The sequence below is a fragment of the Sphaeramia orbicularis genome, chromosome 7 (genome assembly GCF_902148855.1).
Source record: "Sphaeramia orbicularis chromosome 7, fSphaOr1.1, whole genome shotgun sequence".
NCBI lineage: Eukaryota > Metazoa > Chordata > Actinopteri > Kurtiformes > Apogonidae > Sphaeramia > Sphaeramia orbicularis.
In genome coordinates this window covers 19,351,895-19,375,053 of record NC_043963.1, presented here as the reverse complement: position 1 = coordinate 19,375,053, position 23,159 = coordinate 19,351,895, and the positions used below count along the sequence as shown (strand labels likewise).

Here is a 23,159-nt window from a genome sequence, read left to right as displayed (position 1 = left end):
TAACCATTTAATTTTCAGAATTTTAGGGGAAGCCGGGCTTCCCTTGCAGTCTATGAGAAATCGCCACTGGTAGGGACGTGTCCCTACGCAATTCTACGCCCCTGCTGGCTTGTGAGATAACAGATAAACTAAGGTTTATTGAAACAATAGAAAACTGAGTCAAAGCAGAATAAAGGCCAAACATCCCAATACAAACACCTCAGTGTGCTGCTGACATTAGTGGCCTGTAAAACTGGAACAGAGACAGAGTAGTAATGTGTTGTGTTCATATGACTCAACTCTCAGAAGTGATGCTTTGTAGTGAATCAGAAAAGCCGGCTCCCATCCAGAGAGAGCTGGCTCCCTAATTTTCCACCCTTTCGCTGCCAAGCTCTCTTGCTTGGTACTCAGTGGGGATGTTAGATCGAATGGGACCCTGTGCAGGACCCCCACCGCAAAGTTGTTTTCAGGAGGTGACGTCTTCCACTGTCGTTCCTATAAAGTATTCCAAGTATTCCATCCATATTCCATATTCTGGGACTAAATGATCATGACATCCTGATTAATCGGCTAGAAAAGCTCGTAGGTCTCTCTGACAGTGTACTACAGTGGTTCAAAACATATATTAAGGGAAGACAGTACTACGTCAGGCTTGGAGATCACGTGTCAAACACACATGATACATGCTATGGGGTTCCACAAGGGAGCTGCCTGGGTCCACTACTGTTCTCCTTATATATGCTACTACTTGGAGATATCATCAGAAAACATAATGTTAGCTTCCATAGCTACGCAGACGACACACAAATATACATCTCCGCAGAACCCAATGACGTGACAGCCATCCATTCCATTACAAACTGCCTCACAGCAATGAATCAATGGATGTGCAGGAACTTTCTGAAACTGAATGAGGAAAAAACTGAAATCCTGCTTGTTGGCCCAAAAGCAAAAAGGGAAATGCTGATGAATAGGATGGGCAAACTCACTTTCTGGATCAAACCAGAAGTGACAAGTCTGGGAGTCATTATAGACTCAGACTTAAACTTTAAGTCCCACATAAAGAAAGTCACTAAAACGTCATTCTTCCACCTCAGAAACATAGCCAAAGTAATGCCGGTTATAAATCGAAAGGATGCTGAAAAACTGGTCCATGCTTTTATCTCCAGCAGACTGGACTACTGTAATGCACTCCTTACAGGTCTCCCAAAAAGCACCACAGACAGACTTCAGCTGATTCAGAACTCTGCAGCTAGGTTATTAACCAAAACCAAGAAGAGAGAGCACATTACTCCAGTGTTGGTTTCCCTGCACTGGCTACCGGTAACCTACAGAATTGATTTTAAGATACTACTCCTCACGTATAAAGCTCTAAATGGAACCGGACCAAGTTACATTGCAAACTCACTGATCGATTATGTACAAACTAGAACACTGAGGTCATCAAACGCAGGGTTACTAGCGACTCCCAGAAATATTACAAAGAAAATGGGGGACGCAGCCTTTACTAACTATGCACCAAAGTTATGGAATACAATTCCAAAAGACATTAGAGAAGCCAGTTCACTGAATATATTTAAAAGCAATTAAAAACATTTTTATTCTCATTAGCCTTTGAAAGGAGATAAAAATGGGGTCACAATTCAGGAACCAGGAATGTGCGGTTTTTCATTTTTATTTTATTTTATTGTATTTCTGTTTTTATTTTTTATTTTACTGTATTTCAAATTTCATCTTATTTCTTGCACTTCAAAAATTCTATGTATAATCAAATATTTTAATGTGCGCTGCTTTTATTTTTATTTTATTGTATTTCTCTCACATTTCATCTTATTTCTTGCACTTCAAAAATTCTATGCATAATCAAATATTTTAATGTGCGCTGTTTTTATATTTATTTTTATTTTATTGTATTTCTAATCAAATCTAAATGTATTTTAATATTGTATTTTTTTCAATCAATGTGAAGCACTTTGGGCTACAATTTCTGTATGAAAGGTGCTATACAAATAAAGTTTATTATTGTTATTATTATTATTATTAAATTCAGCCCAATATGACCTCATGTTGGTCGAACCAGTACAGATATAACAGTGAAAAAGTAACATTACATTACGAAAATGTTTACATTTACAAAGTATCCTTTACGAAATGTGAATAACATGAACAACCATGAACTTTGTTACAAAAAAATAAATATTATACATTCACCAAATCAGCACTGACTGTGGAAAGTCCAAAGTCCTCTTTTCAGATGAAAGTCCATTTTGCACATGTCATTTGGAAATCAAGGTCCCAGAGTCTGGAGGAAGAGTGGAGAGGAACAGAATCCACGTTGCTTGAGGTCCAGTGGGAAATTTCCACAGCCAGTCATGGTTTGTTCTGCCATGGCATCTGCTGGTGTTGGTCCACTGTGTTTTCTGAAGTCCACAGTGAACACACCCATCTACCAGGACATTTTAGAACACTTCATACTTCCTTCTGCTGACAAGCTTTATGGAGATGCTGATTTCATTTTCCCAGGACTTGGCACCTGCCCACACTGCCAAAGGTACCAAAAGCTGGTTCAGTGACCATGGTATTACTGTGACTGATGGACCAGAAAACGTACCTGACCTGAACCCCATAAAGAATCTATGGAGTATCATCAAGAGGAAGATGAGAGACACCAGACCCAACAATGCAGATGAGCTGAAGGACACTATCAAACCAACCTGGGCTTCCATTCCACCTGAGCAGTGCCACAGGCTGATCACCTCCATGACACCACACACTGATGCAGTAACTCATGCAAAAGGAGAACCAATTCAAGTCTTGAGCTCATACAAATGAAAATACTTTTCAGAAACCTGACATTTTTCTTTAAAATATCCTTTTTTAAAATTGATTTTAATGGAATGTTCTAACATTCTAAGACACTGAGTTTTGGGTTTTCATTATCTGTAAGACATAATCATCAAAATTTCAAGAAATAAGGAACTTTGAACTTTGTCATGATGTTCTAATTTGTTGAGATGTACCTGTAATACTTGTGTTGCTTTTACTTCTTAAGGAAAACTATTTATGTCAGTGAGGAAAGTCAAACTGCTAAGTCTGCATCAGTAACACAGGTGACTGCAGCTACATATTAGTTTTGTTTAATTAACAAAAGTGATGGATTGATGATGAAAGCCAAGAATGAAGAATATCTTGTCATTACTCATCATCCAGTCATGCAGACACACACTATATAAGGCAGTGAATAACACACTAACAACACAGAATCACACACAGACAATGCAGACCAAGATGCTTTTCACACTGTTCCTGCTGATCTGCTGGCTTTCCACGGTTCAGCCTGAAACGACACCTGCCAAAAAAATAATTCAACATGGAAAAGAAGATGAATATGACAGAGACATCCACACTGTGCTGAGAGAGATGACCGCCATGCTCGCTAAACAGAACGTTCAAATAATGTACTTACAGAAAGAAAATGAAGGTAAGGAAGAATGTGAGCTTATGCAAACTTGATTTACAAAGAAAATGTCTAATTGTATTATTTATTTTCAGCTCAGGCAGCCAAACTGAGAGACGTGGACAACCTGAAAGAAACGATTTAAGATGTTGTTTTGATTTTTACTAAAATTCTGTAAATTAATTAGAATTGTAAATAGTATTATCGTAGAACAGTTGTATAAATAGTAGAGTGTGCACATGGAAGGATGGGAGGTCTTTTGAATGTCTCTGGAAAACATGATTCTGCTATTTTACTTGTAGAGACTGAAGCGCCCCTTAAAAAATAATTTAGTGATTGCGCAATTGAAAAGGCATAAAAAGAGTCTCAACATACACGGTTAATTTTATTTCATACATTAAACAAAATTAATCACATTTAGGCATGTTTTCTAATGACAGCTACTGACACAAGTGAGCTGATTATGATCTGAACATGTAAAAACTAAAAAAAAAAAAAAAAAAAAAAAAATCCAAGACGTAGGAACTTTTGTTCAAGCCACGGTGATGTATTTATTTATTTTCCTTTTTTTCTTTTCTTTCTTTTTTTAAGTTAGGAAGTAAAAAGCAGTATATGCATTAATGTTGCAGGTAATATTGTTGTTTTATTCCATATTCTAAAGATAACTTGTTTACATATTTTCAGTTAAAAACAAAAATCACCTAATTATTTCCATGAAGGGCCATCATATCTGTATAAAACTGTATGAACCATAACATTTCAAAGGTTAAACATGTCTGATTATTTTAAATAATGTGTGTCTGAATATATAATTCTGTTTCAGCTCAAACAGCAAAGCAGAAAACAACAGAGGAGAAGTTGGCTGAGTTGGACAAACTGAAATCCCAGCTGCAAGGTGTTGTACTGATTTCCTTCTGATTGCGTGTTTGTTTAATAACGACACAATCTCCTCTTCCAAGACCCGAGCTGAAGCTCCGTTTGCTACAGAAGTTAACACGCCGCCGAATTTGGGTGGCCTTGTAGCAAACTGCAGTCTGTAACCCCTGGCAACAGTTGACAACACCCATGGAGGAGCTGCGCATGCCTGCCACCGTTCCACTCGTGGAGCCAGCGGACCCAAAACGTCGCACGCGAGTGACGTCATCCACCCGCGACGAATAGGGTTGTTGCCCGTCGGAGGAGTTTTGGCTCCCCCTATCGGGAACGGCCGGCCACAGCAATGTTCTCTTTTCTCTTTTATGAACATTTTTTTGTTCATTAATTGAGGGGAGCATTCTGCCCTTGGCAACGTGCCTGGATGCAGGGATGCATTCTTTAATTTTTCTTTTTCCCCTGAGAAAGAACAAAGACACTGATGGTACTGTAAAGTGTTTGATGGCACTAACAGAGACCCTGGAACCATGTGGTGACACTTCGTAAGTGCTTGGTGACACTGTGTAACCTGCCCCTGCGTCTCCACTCCCTGAATCTGTGGGGAGAGAGACTGAAGGAGGGCTCCTGAAGAACAGGGAACCATAGGAGCCTCCAAACTTAGTATTAAGGGGCTGAATCCCTCCCGCCGTCTTTTTAACGGTGGAGAGAAAGGCTGTGCTAGGTTGCACGCTTCTTCTTCCCCTCGCCGGGGTGAGAAGATGGCCTATTCCTCGCTGCCACGGCTGCAAAGGACTGTTTTCCTCATGGCTTTGGGTTCTCAGCCTTAGACTGGTGGCCTGTCTGCTGTGCTGGCCCCGGCTTATGCACCCTGGGGCCGCTGTGTTTTCCCCTCATAGCTGCTGCTGCAAAGCCAGCACTGGGGGGCTGAGATGGACGTGGTTGGGGTTTACGTGGCAAGCAGAGGTCAAAAGCTTCTCCCTCCTGCTTCCTGCGGGTGCTTGTTTCCCTCATCTTCTCCAATGCAGGGCCAAAGAGACCCTTGGTGGGGTCATATGCTGCATCCATGATCTCAGCTTTCTGAGAATCACCCAGACCAGACAGATTCAGCCACAGGGCTCTCTCACCTGTGACTGCTAGCCCCATAACACGGCCACAACCCTGAACTGCTCCCCTAGAGGAGCGTAGGAGAAGGTCATTCACCACACATATCTCATCCCAGAGGATGGGGTTCGGAGCCTGAGAATCCAGCTGACGACCCATCTCCTCCAGTATCTCAGCCTGGTATGCAGACAGCAGTGTGACAGCATTGAGGGAGCACACTGACTGCGCTGCGTATTTGTACATCCTCTGGTAAATCGATGCGGTGAGGCGATCTGATTTACTGGGCAGAGAAATACTAGAAGATGCTGAGAGTGATTTCCGATTGGGGTGGAGGTGGTGAGCCACTGAAGGCTCCACAGCTGGGGGTTCGGCCAGCCCCAGCTCACTCATCCCCTGGACCTCCAGCTTGGAACAGCCCTTGGTAGGCAGTTTGCTCTTGAAGGGGCTGGGCCAGTACCGACTCATTTCTTTCATACAAGCAGGTACTGCTGGAAGAAGCTGTTTGGGTGGAGGCTGGGCTGGCGGGAGCCTCTTACCATCATACAGGTCCCGCTCCATCCCCTCAGCACCCTGGGCTGCTGGCCAGGGAATTCCCAGCTTGGCTGCAGCCCTTTTGCAGACCTCGTACAAGTTGCCGTCCATGGGTGAAACCACCTCAGTAGCACTTGAAGGTCTGGACTGCTGGGGTGGGAAAGGAGAGTCATCCTCCTCTTCTTCCTCCATATCCCCCATGTCGAGGAGGTCAGAGTTAGCATCACACTCTGCGTCCTCATCACCCAGTAGCCCTTGATCTAAACCTTCGAACAGCGGGGTCATAACTGGGGATTCTGCGTCCATCATGTCCGCCCAGCTCAGCGGAGCTCGCGCCTGATGGACGTCAGCCTGAGAAGTCGGGGCCGCCAGACAGGGGTCCTGAATGTTGGCTACCGCTACTCTCAGCCTCCTTTCCAAAATTTTCTCCGGCATTGAAGCGCAGTGAGAACAGCATAGTGGGTCTGCTAGCGAAGCTTGGGCGTGTTTAGGGCCCATGCACGCTATGCACATTGGATGAGGGTCCCTGCCCGAGATGGTGGCACCGCATGACGCGGGACACGGGCGGGATACAGCCTCTTTAGCCTTCGGCTCCGACCCTTTGGCAGGGGTAGCGGCCGTAGACGTACTTTGGAAAGGGGGGGGGGGGTAAATATAAGACTCAGCTCGTAACGACACGTAGCACCTGTCCAAGCTAGAGCTAATAGCGCAGCTATAGCCTAGCAATAGCAATGTTATGAGTTAGCTCGTCGTAACACGTTAGCTAAGCTCAGAGTAATAAGTTCGGATAACAACCTAATGTTACCCAAACCGGTAAAATTCAACTCGCCTTGACGCGTTAGTCTGGCACCTCGTGTGAAGTACTTACTCAGCACGATCCGGACTAAAATGGAAACTGCGTTCGGCAACGTACTCCTTGACGGAACGTTTGAGAACTGTTAAGCAGCTAGCCAAAAGCCTGGAACGCGTTGAGGGAGCAATGTAGTTTCTCACGGAAGAAAGCGAGAATGATTTAGGAGGGAAGGGTCGACCGTGGTAATAGAAGGGGGCGGGTCCCCAAGCACGGCTCGACCTGTCTGTCATTGACAGACGTGATGTCATTGGAGCTTCCGTAGTTGATGGTCACGCCTAAAGCGCTTCCCATAGTGAAACACCGAGCGAAGTTAGAAAAAGAACATGTCGAGGCTCCTGCCCACACAAACCCACCCAACATGGGTCAGAACCCTCAACATACAACAACATGCACACACACACTAGTACACACACATTATGATATCAATAATATAGGAACAATGACACGACGATTAAACAAAGACAGAGTTGCACTGATTTCTGTAGAAGTTTCCTTAATTAAATGAGAATTAGAGACAGTTTAGACTGGGTCATCATGGTACTGATAATATGGACTTATAAGTGATACAGACAGCTGAAATCCTTCCAACACTATGACCCTATGGGACTGAAGTTTGTATCTCAAAAAGCTGTTGCATTATGCACTTTCCAATCAAGACAATTGTTTAATGTAAAAAAAAAGCTACAATTTTCACTTCCCTGGATCTCAGGAGGAAACCATGAATACATGTGCATTTTCCTAATATTCTGGTGGATACATGATTGAAATATACTGCAGGTTCAACAATTTGTGTTTCTCATTCTCTGACAGTGAAACAGGTGGCTTTCTCAGCCTCTCTGGTGGCCACAGAGACTAGACACTTTGGACCATTCAGTGCTCTATATACACTGGCCTTCAGACACGTCATCACAAACATTGGAAATGCCTACAACCCAAACACAGGTACCTGGACTCCACCATTTATGAATTCAGTTTTGCATATGTGAATGTTTAAACAGTCTTGTCTATGCTCACATTATACAACAAAAAATATCCTGCAGGTGTTTTCACTGCACCAGTGAAAGGAGCCTACCACTTTGAGTTCTACATCTACGGACATGGACATGCCTCACATGGATCTGGTGCTATGTTGTTCAAGAATGGACATCATATTGTTATTGCATATGAGCATCAGCCATCGCATACGTCAAGCTCTTCCAATGGAGTCACACTGATACTAGAGGTTGGGGATGTTGTGTATGTACGTCAATGGCCGAACACAAAACTTATTGACACTGGAAGTCACCACACCACCTTCAGCGGCCATCTACTGTTCACCATGTGAGAGGAAAACATGTTTCTTTTAATCTGGGGTTATTTGTTTTCATTTTCTCCTTTTTTGTCTTTCAGTAGATATTTGACATATTTCAATGGTATTACACTGAAAATGCTCACAGGCCTCAGAGACAACAGTCAGATTGTAGATATTCCAGTTCTGTTTCATTACTGTAAGTATTTGGTTGGAGACGTTCGTTACAGTCAGTACCTCTTAAACTTTAGTCGTAATTTCATCTGTTATATATGAATTCTGGATGATAAACCAGTGCTGCCACGTCTTGATTTAAAGGGAAACTTGAGTTATTGTTGTGTTTGAAGGAAATCTTTAATACTTGCTTTATTTGAAACATTCTAAAATGTTCAGATCAGTGACACAATGTGTTTACATGTTGTTTGTCCAACCAGTTCTAAACCACTTCACATTCACTGTCTGATGCTTCGTTTTGTTTGGTTTCACTTTATTTCCTAAAATTCAGTTTAATCAACATGAACAATTCCTGTGTTTATAGAATACTTTATGATCAATCATTGGTCATGTTTAAATTTTTTTTAAGGCTTTTTCTCAAAATTATAGGAAGTATCTCACTTACTGGACTGTTTTTACTTATACAAGAATAAAAATAATCTTCTGATGTGTCTCATATGTGTGATGTGTGTTTCATAAAAGCTCAAAGACATATTATCATACCAACAGCAGCCTGTGTGTGTTGTGTGAATAGTATGACTTTTATTATTCTCCATTATTCCAATAAAACCATGAGCATATTATTGCATTTGATTTTCTGGTTATGACTCCTTTATTTAAAGACAATGTGATGTGTGTCAGTGCTATTTTATCTCCTACGTCCTACACTTTTACATTCTTAAAAAACTCATGTTGCTTTTTCAATTTTTTGAGATGTACCTGTAATACTTGTGTTACTTCAACTTTTTAAGGAAATCTGTTAATGTCAGTGAGGAAAGTCAAACTGCCAAGTTTGCATCAGTAACACAGGTGACTGCAGCTACATATTAGTTTTTTTTTTTTTATATTATCACAAGAGTGATGGATTCATGACGGAAGTCCAGAATGAAAAATACCTTATCATTACTCATCATCCAGTCATGCAGACACACACTATATAAGGCAGTGAATAACACACTAACAACACAGAATCACACACAGACAATGGAGAGCAAGATGCTTTTCACACTGTTCCTGCTGATCTGCTGGCTTTTCACGGTTCAGCCTGAAACGACACCTGCCAAAAAAATAATTCAACATGAAAAAGAAGATGAATATGACAGAGACATCCACTCTGTGCTGAGAGAGATGACCGCCATGCTCGCTAAACAGAGCATTCAAATAATGTACTTACAGAAAGAAAATGAAGGTAAGGAAGAATGTGAGCTTATGCAAACTTTTTTTAACAAAGAAAATGTCTAATTGTATTATTTATTTTCAGCTCAGGCAGCCAAACTGAGAGACGTGGACAACCTGAAAGAAGCGATTCAAGGTGTTGGTTTGATTTTTACTAAAATTATGTAAATTAATTAGAATTGTAAATAGTATTATCGTAGAACAGTTGTATAAATAGTACAGTGTGCACATGGAAGGATGGGAAGTCTTTTGAATGTCTCTGGAAAACATGATTCTGCTATTTTACTTGTAGAGACTGAAGCGCCCCTTAAAAAATAATTTAGTGATTGTGCAATTGAAAAGGCATAAAAAGAGTCTCAACATACACAGTTAATTTTATTTCATATATTAAACAAAATAAAGCACAACTAAGCATGTTTTCTAATGACAACTGCTGACACAAGTGAGCTGATTATGATCTGAACATGTAAACATGACGTGCCCACACTTGAAAACCCTCGGCCTTCAGTCCACACCAGGGTTTCCTTATCATTGACTATCTGCTGCCTTCCCGTTTGAGAAGTACTGGTGCACGCCAAAGGTTTTGTACATATGGACGGACGACGAACCGATGACAATAACCTGTGGCGAGGGCCAAGGGTAAAAACTACAAAAAATCTAAGACATGGGAACTTTTGTTCATGCCACAGTGACATATTTATTTTTTGCCCTTTTTTAAGTTTGGCAGTAAAAACTAATATATGCATTAATGTTGCAGGTAATATTGTTGTTTTATTCCATATTCTAAAGATAACTTGTTTACATATTTTCAGTTAAAAAAAAAAAAAAAAAATCACCAAATGATGCTGTTTTTCAAGACCCATCATATCTGTATAAAACTATATTAACCATAACATTTCAAAGGTTAAACATGTTTAATTAGTTTAAACAATGGTTAATTTTATTTCATACATTAAATAAAATTAATCACAACTAAGCATGTTTTCTAATGACAACTGCTGACAGAAGTGAGCTGATTATGATCTGAACATGTAAAAACTGAAAAAAAAAAAAAAACAAGACGTGGGAACTTTTGTTCATGCCATGGTGATGTACTTATTTCTTTTCCTTTTTTTTTTGGAAGTTTGGAAGTAAAGAGCAGTATATGCATTAATGTTGCAGGTAATATTGTTTTATTCCATATTCTAAAGAAAACTTGTTTACATATTTTCAGCTAAAAAACATCACCTAATTATGCTGTTTTCCAAGAAGGGCCCTCATATCTGTATAAAATTGTATTAACCATCACATTTCAAAGGTTAAACATGTTTGATTAGTTTAAATAATGTGTGTCTGAATATGTAATTCTGTTTCAGCTCAAACAGCAAAGCTGAAAACAACAGAGGAGAAGTTGGCTGAGTTGGACACACTGAAATCCCAGCTGCAAGGTGTTGTACTGATTTCCTTCTAATAGAACATACTAACAGTGGACCAGGGCCAGAGTGGGTCCCTTTTTCAGCCCCAGAGTTTCATGTCCAAACCGGCCCACTGTTTCCATGAGGGAGAAATTTGAATAAATGAAACAGCAGCTAGCTCATCCAATACCTTTTTACTGGATATAAGTTCAGGTATATGTTGGTGCATTAACAGAAAACACTTCACTTTAACAATACATATAATTCAAATTTAAATCAGATAAAGATTTATAAGGTAAAAAAAAAAGATAAACATATTTACCTTTGTAGAGGAGCAATAAGTTGAAACTGAAATACTTTGAAATTGAAATTGCATTTTTCTTCCCAACAGAGATTCTGTTCTATTGTTAGATTTACACCAATTTAATATATTACACTCCTAAATTATGATGATTATTTTCAGTTTGAAACTGGATGTTTGTGATTAGTGGTGTGTACTGGGCTCTACAAAATAGCTATGCTAAGTTGACATTGCAACACAATGTAAGTGGACACGATGGGTTACACACAAAACCTGGAATGAGACTGAGATTCATGAAAAACCCACGTATGGATTAGAAACTCCACTGGGATCGTCAAATTCAACACAGTGTCTTTATATATAGCAGTATATAAAACCATTTCAAGCCATGTTTTCAACATAAAATGCACTGACACTTAGGTAGCTTTTCCTGTCCTAATTTTTGGCCCCAGTATTTGATTAAATATTAATTAATTTTGGGATGGCTCAGAGCAAGAGTATAATTTTATTTTAATTTTTTTTGCATTTACCTGAGGTCATCTTTAGGTACATCCTAGGGGGAAATATGTCTACATTTCTCTTATTATTGGGTCTAAAAAGCTGGAAAAGTGCCAGATACCAAAATAAATGCAATTTCATGGAAAGACCCATATACTTGCCGGATTATTTTTTCCTACGTATGGGAAAGGAACTAAATATGGTCACTTCAGTGACCTTAATCTTTTTTACATAACAATAAAGAATTTTGAAAAATTTCACAAAAGTCTTAAAGTCTTGTTATATCCTCCAATAACAAGTTGAAATGTTGAATTTCAGAGTATTTCTATGAGTGAACTATAAAGGGTTAACCCAGCCTGAGGGGATCTTCTCAACATAAGCGTGATCAGTACCTGTCTTTTGTTTTGCCCTCAAGGAAAACGAGTGGCTTTTGGAGCATCTATCGGAAATACTGGAAACATTGGACCTTTCAACATTGAGATCACCCTGACCTACAAGAACGTCCGTGTAAACACCGGCCAATACAACCCTGCAACAGGTGAACCTGTAAACATGCACATGGGTTAGTTTGGTTGATGCTGGCTTTGGTTTGATGAAGTTAAACTCTGACTGTTGAACTTCCCCAGGTATCTTCACAGCTCCAGTCAGAGGAGTTTATTATTTCAGCTTCTCTGGTCATAATATATCATCTAGATCAATGGGGCTTCGACTGATGAAGAACGGACAGCAGATGGTCACCGTGTACAACCATGCAGCTGGAAACCGCTATGAGACTGCAACCAACGGCATGGCTTTAGAGCTGAACCCTGGAGACCAGGTTTACATGAGGCTACGGCAAAACACCTGGGTTTTTGACAACATTAATGACCACAGCACCTTCGTTGGTTATTTATTGTTCCCTCTGTAAAAGAAATGAAGTTCAAATGAACTACTGTTATATGTCATACACTATTATTTCCTCCGCCAAAGAATGGTATGGAATGGAATGTTTTCATTGGTGTTTGTCTGTCTGTCTGTTTGACTGTTAGAAAGAGAACTCAGAAAGTTATAGATGGATTTGGATGAAATTTTCAGAAAATGTTGATACTGGCACAAGGAAGAAATTATTACATTTTGGTGGTGATGGCGGGGGAGGGGGGGGTGATCTGCCTTGGTGGAGGTCTGCACTCTCCGAGTGCTTTTCTAGTTTTTACTATTGATGACTGTGTACTGTAAAAACATCATGTCGCGTCACATATGTTAATCATGTTAATGTTAGTGTTCCATGTCTCATCTTTGGTCTTCAGTGTTTTGTCTTTGTTTGATCAGTCACTTTATGTTAAGTTAGAGTCATTCACATTTGACCTGTCTTGAACTTCCTGTTTTATTTTGTATACTTCTCTTCCCTCTCGTTTCAGACCCTGACTTCCTCCCTTTGTGTGTCAGTGTGATTGTCAGCCCCACCCCTGATTGTTGTAACCTGTATTCCCCCACCTCATGTATAAATAGTCCTGTCTCCCTTTGTTTTGTGCCAGTTCGTCTGAATCCGTCATTGTGTTTACATCAAGCAGCCAACCACGTTGTGTCCCATGTTTGTCTGTTTTGTGCTTTAAGTTTTTTCTGTAAGAGTTTTTTGTTCATCAAAGAGATTTGTTAGTAGTTTTATATATCCTCCTTCTGAGTGCTTTTTGTTAATCACTTTTTCATCATTAAAATACTTTTGTTAATCTTCAGTTTTGGAGTCGTGCATTTGAGTCCACCATTTCATATGTCAAGGAGTTCTAACAAAAAAACAATCACCATAATCAATTTTACCTGTATTTTTTTTTTCAGCTTTAGTTTTACTGTAGGTTCAGAAATCAGAAGAGTTTTCATTCATCATCCTATAAATACCAAGAAGGAAATTTAGGCCAACATCCATTTGAAATCAATAATCATTATTGCATGACTTAAATTCATTCTGCAAATTTGTATAATTTCCTTATGTTTGTCATTTAAAAACAAACATTTTCTTAAGAATAAACAGCTTTGACTGATCAACAGTTATATTGGTCGTCTTTAAAAGATACTTATTCCAGCTAATACGATGTTAAATACTTTTCGATTGTGTAAAATGTATTATCTACATGAACTTATAATCACAATCAAATACAAACTGAAGTCAATGTGCTAATGAGAATGAAGACACAGATAATGATGAAGGATGGAGCTGTTTGTTGAGTGTTACAGACATTAAGGTATAAGACTAATGACATTGGCCTGAACCCAGATCCTGGTTGAGTTTCTATCTCAGTACTTTTGGATTCAGTGCAACTTTTGACACATTGGACCATGTGATCCTGTTACAAAGGTTAAAGGACTGATCTAAGACACTGCCCTGAGATAGTTTAAGTCCTATCCTGAAGACAGGAAGTACTTTGTTTAAACCAGTAAGTGTGTTTCAGACCAACTGGCCTTGACATGTGGGGTCCCCCAGGGGTCCATTCTGGGACCTCTTTGGTCCAACCTTTACATGCTTCCTTAATGCCACTTAAGCCACAGAAATATATCCTACCGTTACTAAGCAGATGACACTCATATTTACACAAGTGAACATGGACCAGTCAACTCATTGTGGATGCAAAACAACTTCCTCCAACTGAACCCAGACCAGACTAAAATCATCATCACCCCGAGTCCAGTCCTCTGAAATCTAAAAATCAGGTTAGAACTCTAGGGGTAACCATGGACTCAGACTTCAGTTTTAATAGCCTCATTAAATCAGTATCATCTTCAGCTTTTTATCATGTCAAAAACATGTCCATAGTCAGAGGGATCATGTCTAAACCAGCCTGTAGAGACTCATCCATGCATTCATCTCTGTAGGTCAGATCACTGTAACAGCTCTCAAACAGCTGCAGTTCATTCAGAACCACCAGAACCAGGAAGTAAGTCCACATTAGTCCGATTTGTCTGTGTCGACTTAAAACACCTCTGACATGTTGGTTCCATATGATCCATCATTTTAAGTCCTGCTGCTGGAGTCCAGAGTCAGGACTAAACAGGGAGAAGCAGCAAACCCACCCAACATGGGTCAGAACCATCAACATACAACAACATGTACACACACACACACACTAGTACACCCACACATTATAATTTCAATAACATAGTAACAATGACAAAAGGACAGAGTTGTACTGATTTCTGTAGAAGTTTCCTTATTTAAAGGAGAATTAGTGACAGTTTAGACTGGGTCATCATGGTACTGATAATATCGATTCATCAATGCTAAATAATGCTACATGAAAACTAAAGGAAAAATGTATTAAAAGTGGTGAAACTCACAACAACAGTCTGGTCATGCGAAAGGTACAGTGATATAAGGTCTTGATTCGGCCCTTAAAACTGAAAATAAGAAAAACGTGCATTTTCCTAATATTCTGGAGAAAACATTATTGAAATATACTGCAGGTTCAACAATTTGTGTTTCTCATTCTCTGACAGTGAAACAGGTGGCTTTCTCAGCCTCTCTGGTGGGCACAGGGCAAAGACACTTTGGACCATTCAGTGCTCTATATACACTGGCCTTCAAACACGTCATCACAAACATTGGAAATGCCTACAACCCAAACACAGGTACCTGGACTCCAACATTTATGAATTCAGTTTTGCATATGTGAATGTTTAAACAGTCTAGTCCAGGGGTCGGCAACCTTTAACACTCAAAGAGCCATTTCGACCCGGTTTCCACGGAAAAGACAACACTGGGAGCCGCAAACACTTTTTGACATCTGAAATGAAGATGTTAGCCTATATATACGTAAATTCCGGACTATAAGCCGCTACTTTTTTCCCTCACTTTAAACACTGCGGCTTATACTCCGACGCGGCTTATACAAAGATTTTACCGGTACCACGGCTTGGTGCCGCGGCGCACCTCCGGTGGTGCCGCGGCGCACCTCCGGTGGTGCCGCGGCGCACCTCCGGTGGTGCCGCGGCGCACCTCGGGACCAACGCTACGTGCCGTTGCACCGCCGTACCATGGCTCGGTGCCAGGTGCTGTGGCACCGCGGTGGTGCCTCGGCTCGAGGTGCCGGTGGTGCCGCGGCACCGGTGGCACCCAGTTGTGGCACCGCGGTGCAATGGCACTTGACACCAAGCAGTGGCACTGCGGTGCAACGGCACCCGGCACCGAGTCCTGGTACCGCGGTGTCACGGTACCTGGCACTGAGCCGTAGTACTGCAGTGCCACGGCACCTAGCGTTGGCCCCGAGGTGCCGTGGCACCTTGGTCGTGCCATGGCACCTGGCATCATTAAATGTTCTATTTTCTTCAGATATTTTTCTTTTCTTAGATTTCTCCATACTTTGCCTACCTGGGGTTGAAAGTCTCGATAAATGTATGGCGTTTGTACTCTGTCGGAGAGTGTAACGCATATTTTGAGCGACGAAAAATAATACTATATATACATATATATATATATATATATATATGTGTGTGTGTGTGTGTAACATAAACTGTAAATGCTATGCTTGGGTTTATGTTTATGTATATGTAGATATATATATATATATATATATATATATATATATATATATATATATATATATATATATATATATATATAGTATTATTTTTCATATATATATATATATATATATATATATATATATATATATATATATATATATATAAAATTTTATTTTAATATTTCGAGATCACAATAATCTTACAATTTACAACTACAATTAAACAAACGAACAAACACAAATAAAATACTTTGTTCAGATATTGTGCAGTTTTGGTGTCGCAGGGCATTCCGCGCATGCCGGCTGCCGGCTGCCACGTCAAGTGCTGTCAAACGTCTCTGAAGAAGGCGAATGCTGATCACCAAAACTGCACAAGGTCTGAAGAAAGAAGTTAAAAACTTGGACTTAATAAGAAGACATGATACACGTTTTTGAGACAAATAACATACACTTCAATCGGACACTTATAATTTATTTTCCCAAGCCACGCAGAGCCGCAACATAAGGATGAAAGAGCCGCATGCGGCTCCGGAGCCGCGGGTTGCCGACCCCTGGTCTAGTCTATGCTCACATTATACAACAAAAAATATCCTGCAGGTGTTTTCACTGCACCGGTGAAAGGAGCCTACCACTTTGAGTTCTACATCTACGGACATGGACATGCCTCACATGGATCTGGTGCTGTGTTGGTCAAGAATGGACATCATATTTTTATTGCACATGAGCATCAGCCATCCTATTTTTCAAGCTCTTCCAATGGAGACACACTGATACTAGAGGTTGGGGATGTTGTGTTTATATTCAATTCAATTCAATTCAATTCAGTTTTATTTGTATAGCCCAATATCACAACAAGGTTATCTCAAAGGGCTTTACAGAGTCAGTTGGATGTAAACAACAGTCAAATAAACAGCAAGAAAATGAGTAGTGTCCAGGGCATCCCCTGTCCTTAGACCCTCCTGCTCGGCAAGGAAAAACTCAAAACCCAGTGGGAAAAGGGAGAAACCTCGGGGAGAACCACAGTGAAGGACAGATCCACTCCCATGGACGGACAGGCTAGAGATGCGCCAGGACTGATGGACGTCCATTTGCAGATGTAGTTCCAGTCTGCAAGGATGCAGTAGGGTGGACACATGGGGGGTCCATCCCGCTGGATGAGACAGGCAGGGGCGAGGAGGCCCATCCACAGTGGTGAGGCTGAGGACGTCCATCCAGACAGGTGGGGGAGGGGGTCAGGACACAGGTCAGGGCAGGACACAGATGGGTCAACGCAGATCCTGTCGTCATTGGCTCCCAAGTGGCTACAACTGAAAAAGTAGCCACTCCCCCGGAGGGGAGGGGGGAAAGGGGACACCAGGTGAATAGTACTGCACAAACTAAGTTGGCTAAATTTTAAAAATATTAGTGCAGACAAGAATGGTATGTAGAACCAGAAACAGGAGATAGGACTCAGTGCCTGTACTTCCCCCAGCATTCTTGCTCCTAGGGCAGCTTAGACTGAACTGTGGGTTCAGTCTGGTTTGAACTAGCCTGACCATAAGCTTTTTCAAACAGGAACGTTTTCAGCCTGACCTTAAATGTCAATGGGGGAAGTCTTAGACAGTGAAAATCATCACACCACCTCCAGCGGTCATCTACTGTTCACCATGTGAGAGGAAAACATGTGTCTTTTAATCTGGGGTTATTTGTTTTCATTTTCACCTTTTTTGTCTTTCAGTAGATATTTGACATATTTCAGTGGTATTACACTGAAAATGCTCACAGGCCTCAGAGACAACAGTCAGATTGTAGATATTCCAGTTCTGTTTCATTACTGTAAGTATTTGGTTGTAGACGTTCGTTACAGTCAGTACCTCTTAAACTTTAGTTGAACATGTTGACACGGCAGCAGTGTGTCAGCATTTACTGATGGATGTAATTTCATCTATTATATATGAAATCTGGATGATAAACCAGTGCTGCCACGTCTTGATTTAAAGGGAAACTTGAGTTATTGTTGTGTTTGAAGGGAATCTTTAATACTTGCTTTATTTGAAACATTCTAAAATGTTCACATCAGTGACACAATGTATTTACATGTTGTTTGTCCAACCAGTTCTAAACCACTTCACATTCACTGTCTGATGCTTCTTTGTCTGTTTGGTTTCACTTTATTTCCTAAAACAGATTTTAATCAACATGAAAAATTCCTGTGTTTATATAATACCTCATAATCGTTGGTTATATTTAAATTTTTTAAGGCTTTTTCTTAAAATCATGGGAATTCTCTCACTTACTGGACTGTTTTTACTTATACAAGAATAAACATAATCTTCTGATGTGTCTCATATGTGTGATGTGTGTTTCATAAAAGCTCAAAGACATATTATCATACCAACAGCAGCCTGTGTGTGTTGTGTGAATAGTATGACTTTTATTATTCTCTTTTATTCCAATAAAACCATGAGCATATTATTGCATTTGATTTTCTGGTCATGACTCCTTTATTTAAAGACAATGTGATGTGTGTCAGTGCTGTATTATCTCCTACATCCTACACTTTTACGTTCATAAAAAAAAAAAAACAAACTCATGTTGCTTTTACTTTTCAAGGAAATGTGTTAATGTCAGTGAGGAAAGTCAAACTGCTAAGTTTGCATCAGTAACACAGGTGACTGCAGCTAATTATTAGATTTGTTATATTATTACACGAGGGATGGATTGATGATGAAAGCCAAGAATGAAAAACATCTTGTCATTACTCATCATCCAGTAATGCAGACACACACTATATAAGGCAGTGAATAACACACAAACAACACAGAATCACACACAGACAATGGAGACCAAGATGCTTTTCACACTGTTCCTGCTGATCTGCTGGCTTTCCACGGTTCAGCCTGAAATGACACCTGACAAAAAAATAAATCAACATGGAAAAGAAGATGAAAATGAGAAAGACATCCACTCTGTGCTGAGAGAGATGACCACCATGCTCGCTAAACAGAGCGTTCAAATAATCTACTTACAGAAAGAAAATGAAGGTAAGGAAGAATGTGAGCTTATGCAAACTTTATTGACAAAGAAAATGTCTAATTGTATTATTTATTTTCAGCTCAGGCAGCCAAACTGAGAGACGTGGACAACCTGAAAGAAGCGATTCAAGGTGTTGTTTTGATTTTTACTAAAATTATGTAAATTAATTAGAATTGTAAATAGTATTATAGTAGAACAGTTGTATAAATAGTACAGTGTGCACATGGAAGGATGGGGAGTCTTTTGAATGTCTCTGGAAAACATTATTCTGATATTTTACTTATAGAAACTGAAACACCCCTTAAAAAATAATTTAGTGATTGTGAAATTGAAAAGACATAAACAGAGTCAACATACACGGTTAATTTTATTTCATATATTAAACAAAATAAAGCACAACTAAGCATGTTTTCTAATGACAACTGCTGACACAAGTGAGCTGATTATGATCTGAACATGTAAACATGACGTGCCCACACTTGAAAACCCTCGGCCTTCAGTCCACACCAGGGTTTCCTTATCATTGACTATCTGCTGCCTTCCCGGTTGAGAAGTACTGGTGCACGTCAAAGTTTTTGTACATATGGACGGATGACGAACCGATGACAATAACCTGCGGTGAGGGCCAAGGGTAAAAACTAAAAAAAAAAAAGTAAGATGTGGGGACTTTTGTTCATGCCACAGTGATGTATTTATTTATTGCCCTTTTTTAAAAGTTTGGCAGTAAAAGTTAATATATGAATTAATGTTGCAGGTAATATTGTTGTTTTATTCCATATTCTAAAGATAACTTGTTTACATATTTTCAGTGAAAAAAAAAAAAAAAAAAAATCCACCAAATGATGCTGTTTTCCAAGACCCATCATATCTGTAACGTATCTGTATCTGTAAAAATCTGTAAAGTAACTTTCAATGAAGAAAGAAATCCGATGTAGGAATAATGATGTTCACTAACACTGTTATGGTAGTCTATGAATGAAACGGCCGTTTGGCTTCAAGCCAACTACTCACAAACAGCTCAGGATGTGTAGCAAACAGATGAGTACCAGGCATTCTCTGTTACAGTTCAATGTGGTATTAGAGAAAACTCAAAACTGAATTCAGCTGGCCTTTACCATAGGCTACAGCACTCATTAATTCGTAGCCAGGAGAAAAAAAACACACACCGCGAAAATCGCGAGCTGGTTAGCAAAATGTCAAAGAAAAGTAATCCTCAATTTTAAGGTCTGCTCCTACAACTCTCAGTTCAGCATCCTTTTTTCACCTTAGCCAAAATGCATTCCCTTTTTCTCCTCTCTCTTTCCGGTCACCGCCAGGACAGGTACACTCCTCTGTCCCAGATTCTAATTGGCCCAATCCACAACATTACCTCTAAATGTACACAGGATTGGTTACGACATAGATATTTTAGCGGGAAAGGACCCATTGCATCATGGTACTTGCAGTCCCCTTCAATAAACACATGGAATTAACACAGTCTCTATTATAAACAGATTTGTAAAAACCTTAGTGAAAGAATTTGATGAATATAAAAATAAATAAATAAATAAAAAGGGCCTTACAATTGAATATGTAGTTAATTTTTAGATTTTATTGCAACCCGTGTCTAGCCTGCCCATAATGCCCCCTACCCCACCCACCTTCTTCATACTTCAGAATATCAGTGGTTAACAAATACCATAAACAGAAAATATTTAATGACAGTTTACATAATAATGTCTAATAATGTAATTCTTCTTATTTTTAGTGCAGGCAGACAAACTGAGGGAGCTGGAAATGCAGAAAGTGGACAGGATGAAACAGCAGCTTCAAGGTGTTGTGATGACGTCTGATCAAAATGTGCAGTTGTGGCCAAAAGTTATGGGAATGACACAAGTGGATTCTTTGCTTAAATGTGACTTATTTGTCAATAAGTCGTCGAAACTATACAATGCTTAATAATTGTTCTTCAGTGTACCTCAGAAACACATAGAAAATAATCAAACAAAAACAACATAAGCAGAAAATTTTGTGAAAACCAGACTTGTGATGCACAAAACCTTTGGTCACAGCTGTATCTAAATAAATGAAATGTAAACAGTATCATGTGGATGTCTTGATGGCACACATCGTACTGATGTGGTGCATATAATGCACTGGAGACAGTGGATCAACAATATGTAAGTAAGAGAGTTTTAGGATGAGTTTTTGATTTTCCATTCTGGATGATGATCATGACACCTCAGTTAAAATGTGTAAATTACTGGTGTAGAAAACTGTCAAAATGTGGCTGGGAAATGCAGTGAAAAAATGTGTGTTTACTTTTTTCATTTTCAGCACATGCAGAAGAACTGATCACCATTAAAAAGAGATCAAATGTCACTGAAAACCAGGTGGAGGCTCTAAGGAGAGATGGACAAGGTAAGACTTATATATAAGAAAAAAAGTTTGGGAATGTCACAAGTGGATTCTTTACTCAAGTGGGATTTATTTGCCAACAAAAGTCTTTCAAAGCTATATAATACTTGTAACTGTTCTTGAACTTAGGCAGGAAGTTTTGCAAAAAACAGAACTTGTGTCTTTGTGAAAACTTTGGACCACAAGTGCAAAAAATACTAAATTTATAAAAAGTATAAAATGAATTTATTCTAAGTAAAAGACATTCTGTTCTTAGTCAAACAGGTGGCTTTCTCAGCCTCTCTGGTGGCTTCAGGGTCAGGAACTCTAGGACCCTATAATACATATGTACCTCTGGTCTTCAGATATGTGGTCACAAACACTGGAAATGCCTACAACCCAAACACAGGTACCTGGACTCACACACTCAATAAGACTTTTGCTCATGTTGACGCTGAAACAGCCTCTGTTCACTTTTACTGGTAAAAATATCCTGCAGGTTTTTTCATTGCACCGGTGAAAGGACCTACCACTTTGAGTTCTACATCTACGCACCTGGACACCCTTCACATGGATGTGGTGCTGCGTTGGTGAAGAACGGACGACATATTTTTATTGCATATGAGCGTCAGCCATCGCATGCGTCAAGCGCTTCCAATGGAGTCACACTGATACTAGAGGTTGGAGATGTTGTGTTTTTGCGTCTGTGGCATCACTCAAAAATCTATGATGATGGAAATCACGTCAGCACCTTCAGCGATCATCTACTGTTCACCATGTGAGAGGAAAACATGTGTTTTTACTCTGCTTTATTTGTTTTTATTTTCACATTATATTTGACAGAGCGACAGACAGGAATTGAGGGAAGAGAGTGGTATTACACGGAAAATATTCACAGGCTTCAGAGACAACAGTCAGATTGCAGATATTCTTGAAAGTTGCATTATTGTCGTAATTTAAGGGAATCTTTAATACTTGCTTTATTTGAAACATTCTAAAATGTTCAGATCAGTGACACAATCTATTGACGTGTTGTTTGTCCAACCAGTTCTAAACCACTCCACATTCACTGTCTGATGCTTCTTTTTCTGTTTGGTTTCACTTTATTTCCTAAAACAGATTTTAATCAACATGAAAAATTCCTGTGTTTATATAATACCTCATAATCATTGGTCGTATTTACATTTTTTAAGGCTTTTTCTTAAAATCATGGGAATTCTCTCACTTACTGGACTGTTTTTACTTATACAAAAATAAACATAATCTTCTGATGTGTCTCATATGTGTGATGTGTGTTTCATAAAAGCTCAAAGACATATTATCATACCAACAGCAGCCTGTGTGTGTTGTGTGAATAGTATGACTTTTATTATTCTCTTTTATTCCAATAAAGCCATGAGCATATTATTGCATTTGGTTTTCTGGTCATGACTCCTTTATTTAAAGACAATGTGATGTGTGTCAGTGCTATATTATCTCCTACATCCTACACTTTTATGTTCATAAAAAAATTCATGTTGCTTTTACTTTTAAAGGAAATGTGTTAATGTCAGTGAGGAAAGTCAAACTGTTAAGTTTGCATCAGTAACACAGGTGACTGCAGCTACATATTAG

The 23,159-nt window shown here is 39.5% G+C and overlaps 1 protein-coding gene and 1 pseudogene across 1 annotated transcript; both read left to right on the top strand.

Moving 5' to 3' along the window:
• The first annotated feature begins 9,256 nt into the window (after positions 1 to 9,256).
• Positions 9,257 to 13,376, top strand: LOC115422572 (complement C1q-like protein 2). Its single transcript, XM_030138952.1, has 5 exons — positions 9,257 to 9,484; positions 9,557 to 9,607; positions 10,827 to 10,898; positions 12,080 to 12,202; positions 12,291 to 13,376. The coding sequence occupies exons 1-5, from the start codon at positions 9,280 to 9,282 to the stop codon at positions 12,569 to 12,571; spliced, it is 732 nt and encodes a 243-aa protein (XP_029994812.1). The 5' UTR covers positions 9,257 to 9,279; the 3' UTR covers positions 12,572 to 13,376.
• A 5,592-nt stretch (positions 13,377 to 18,968) lies between these two features.
• Positions 18,969 to 22,825, top strand: LOC115422566 (uncharacterized; annotated as a pseudogene).
• Positions 22,826 to 23,159: the final 334 nt, after the last annotated feature.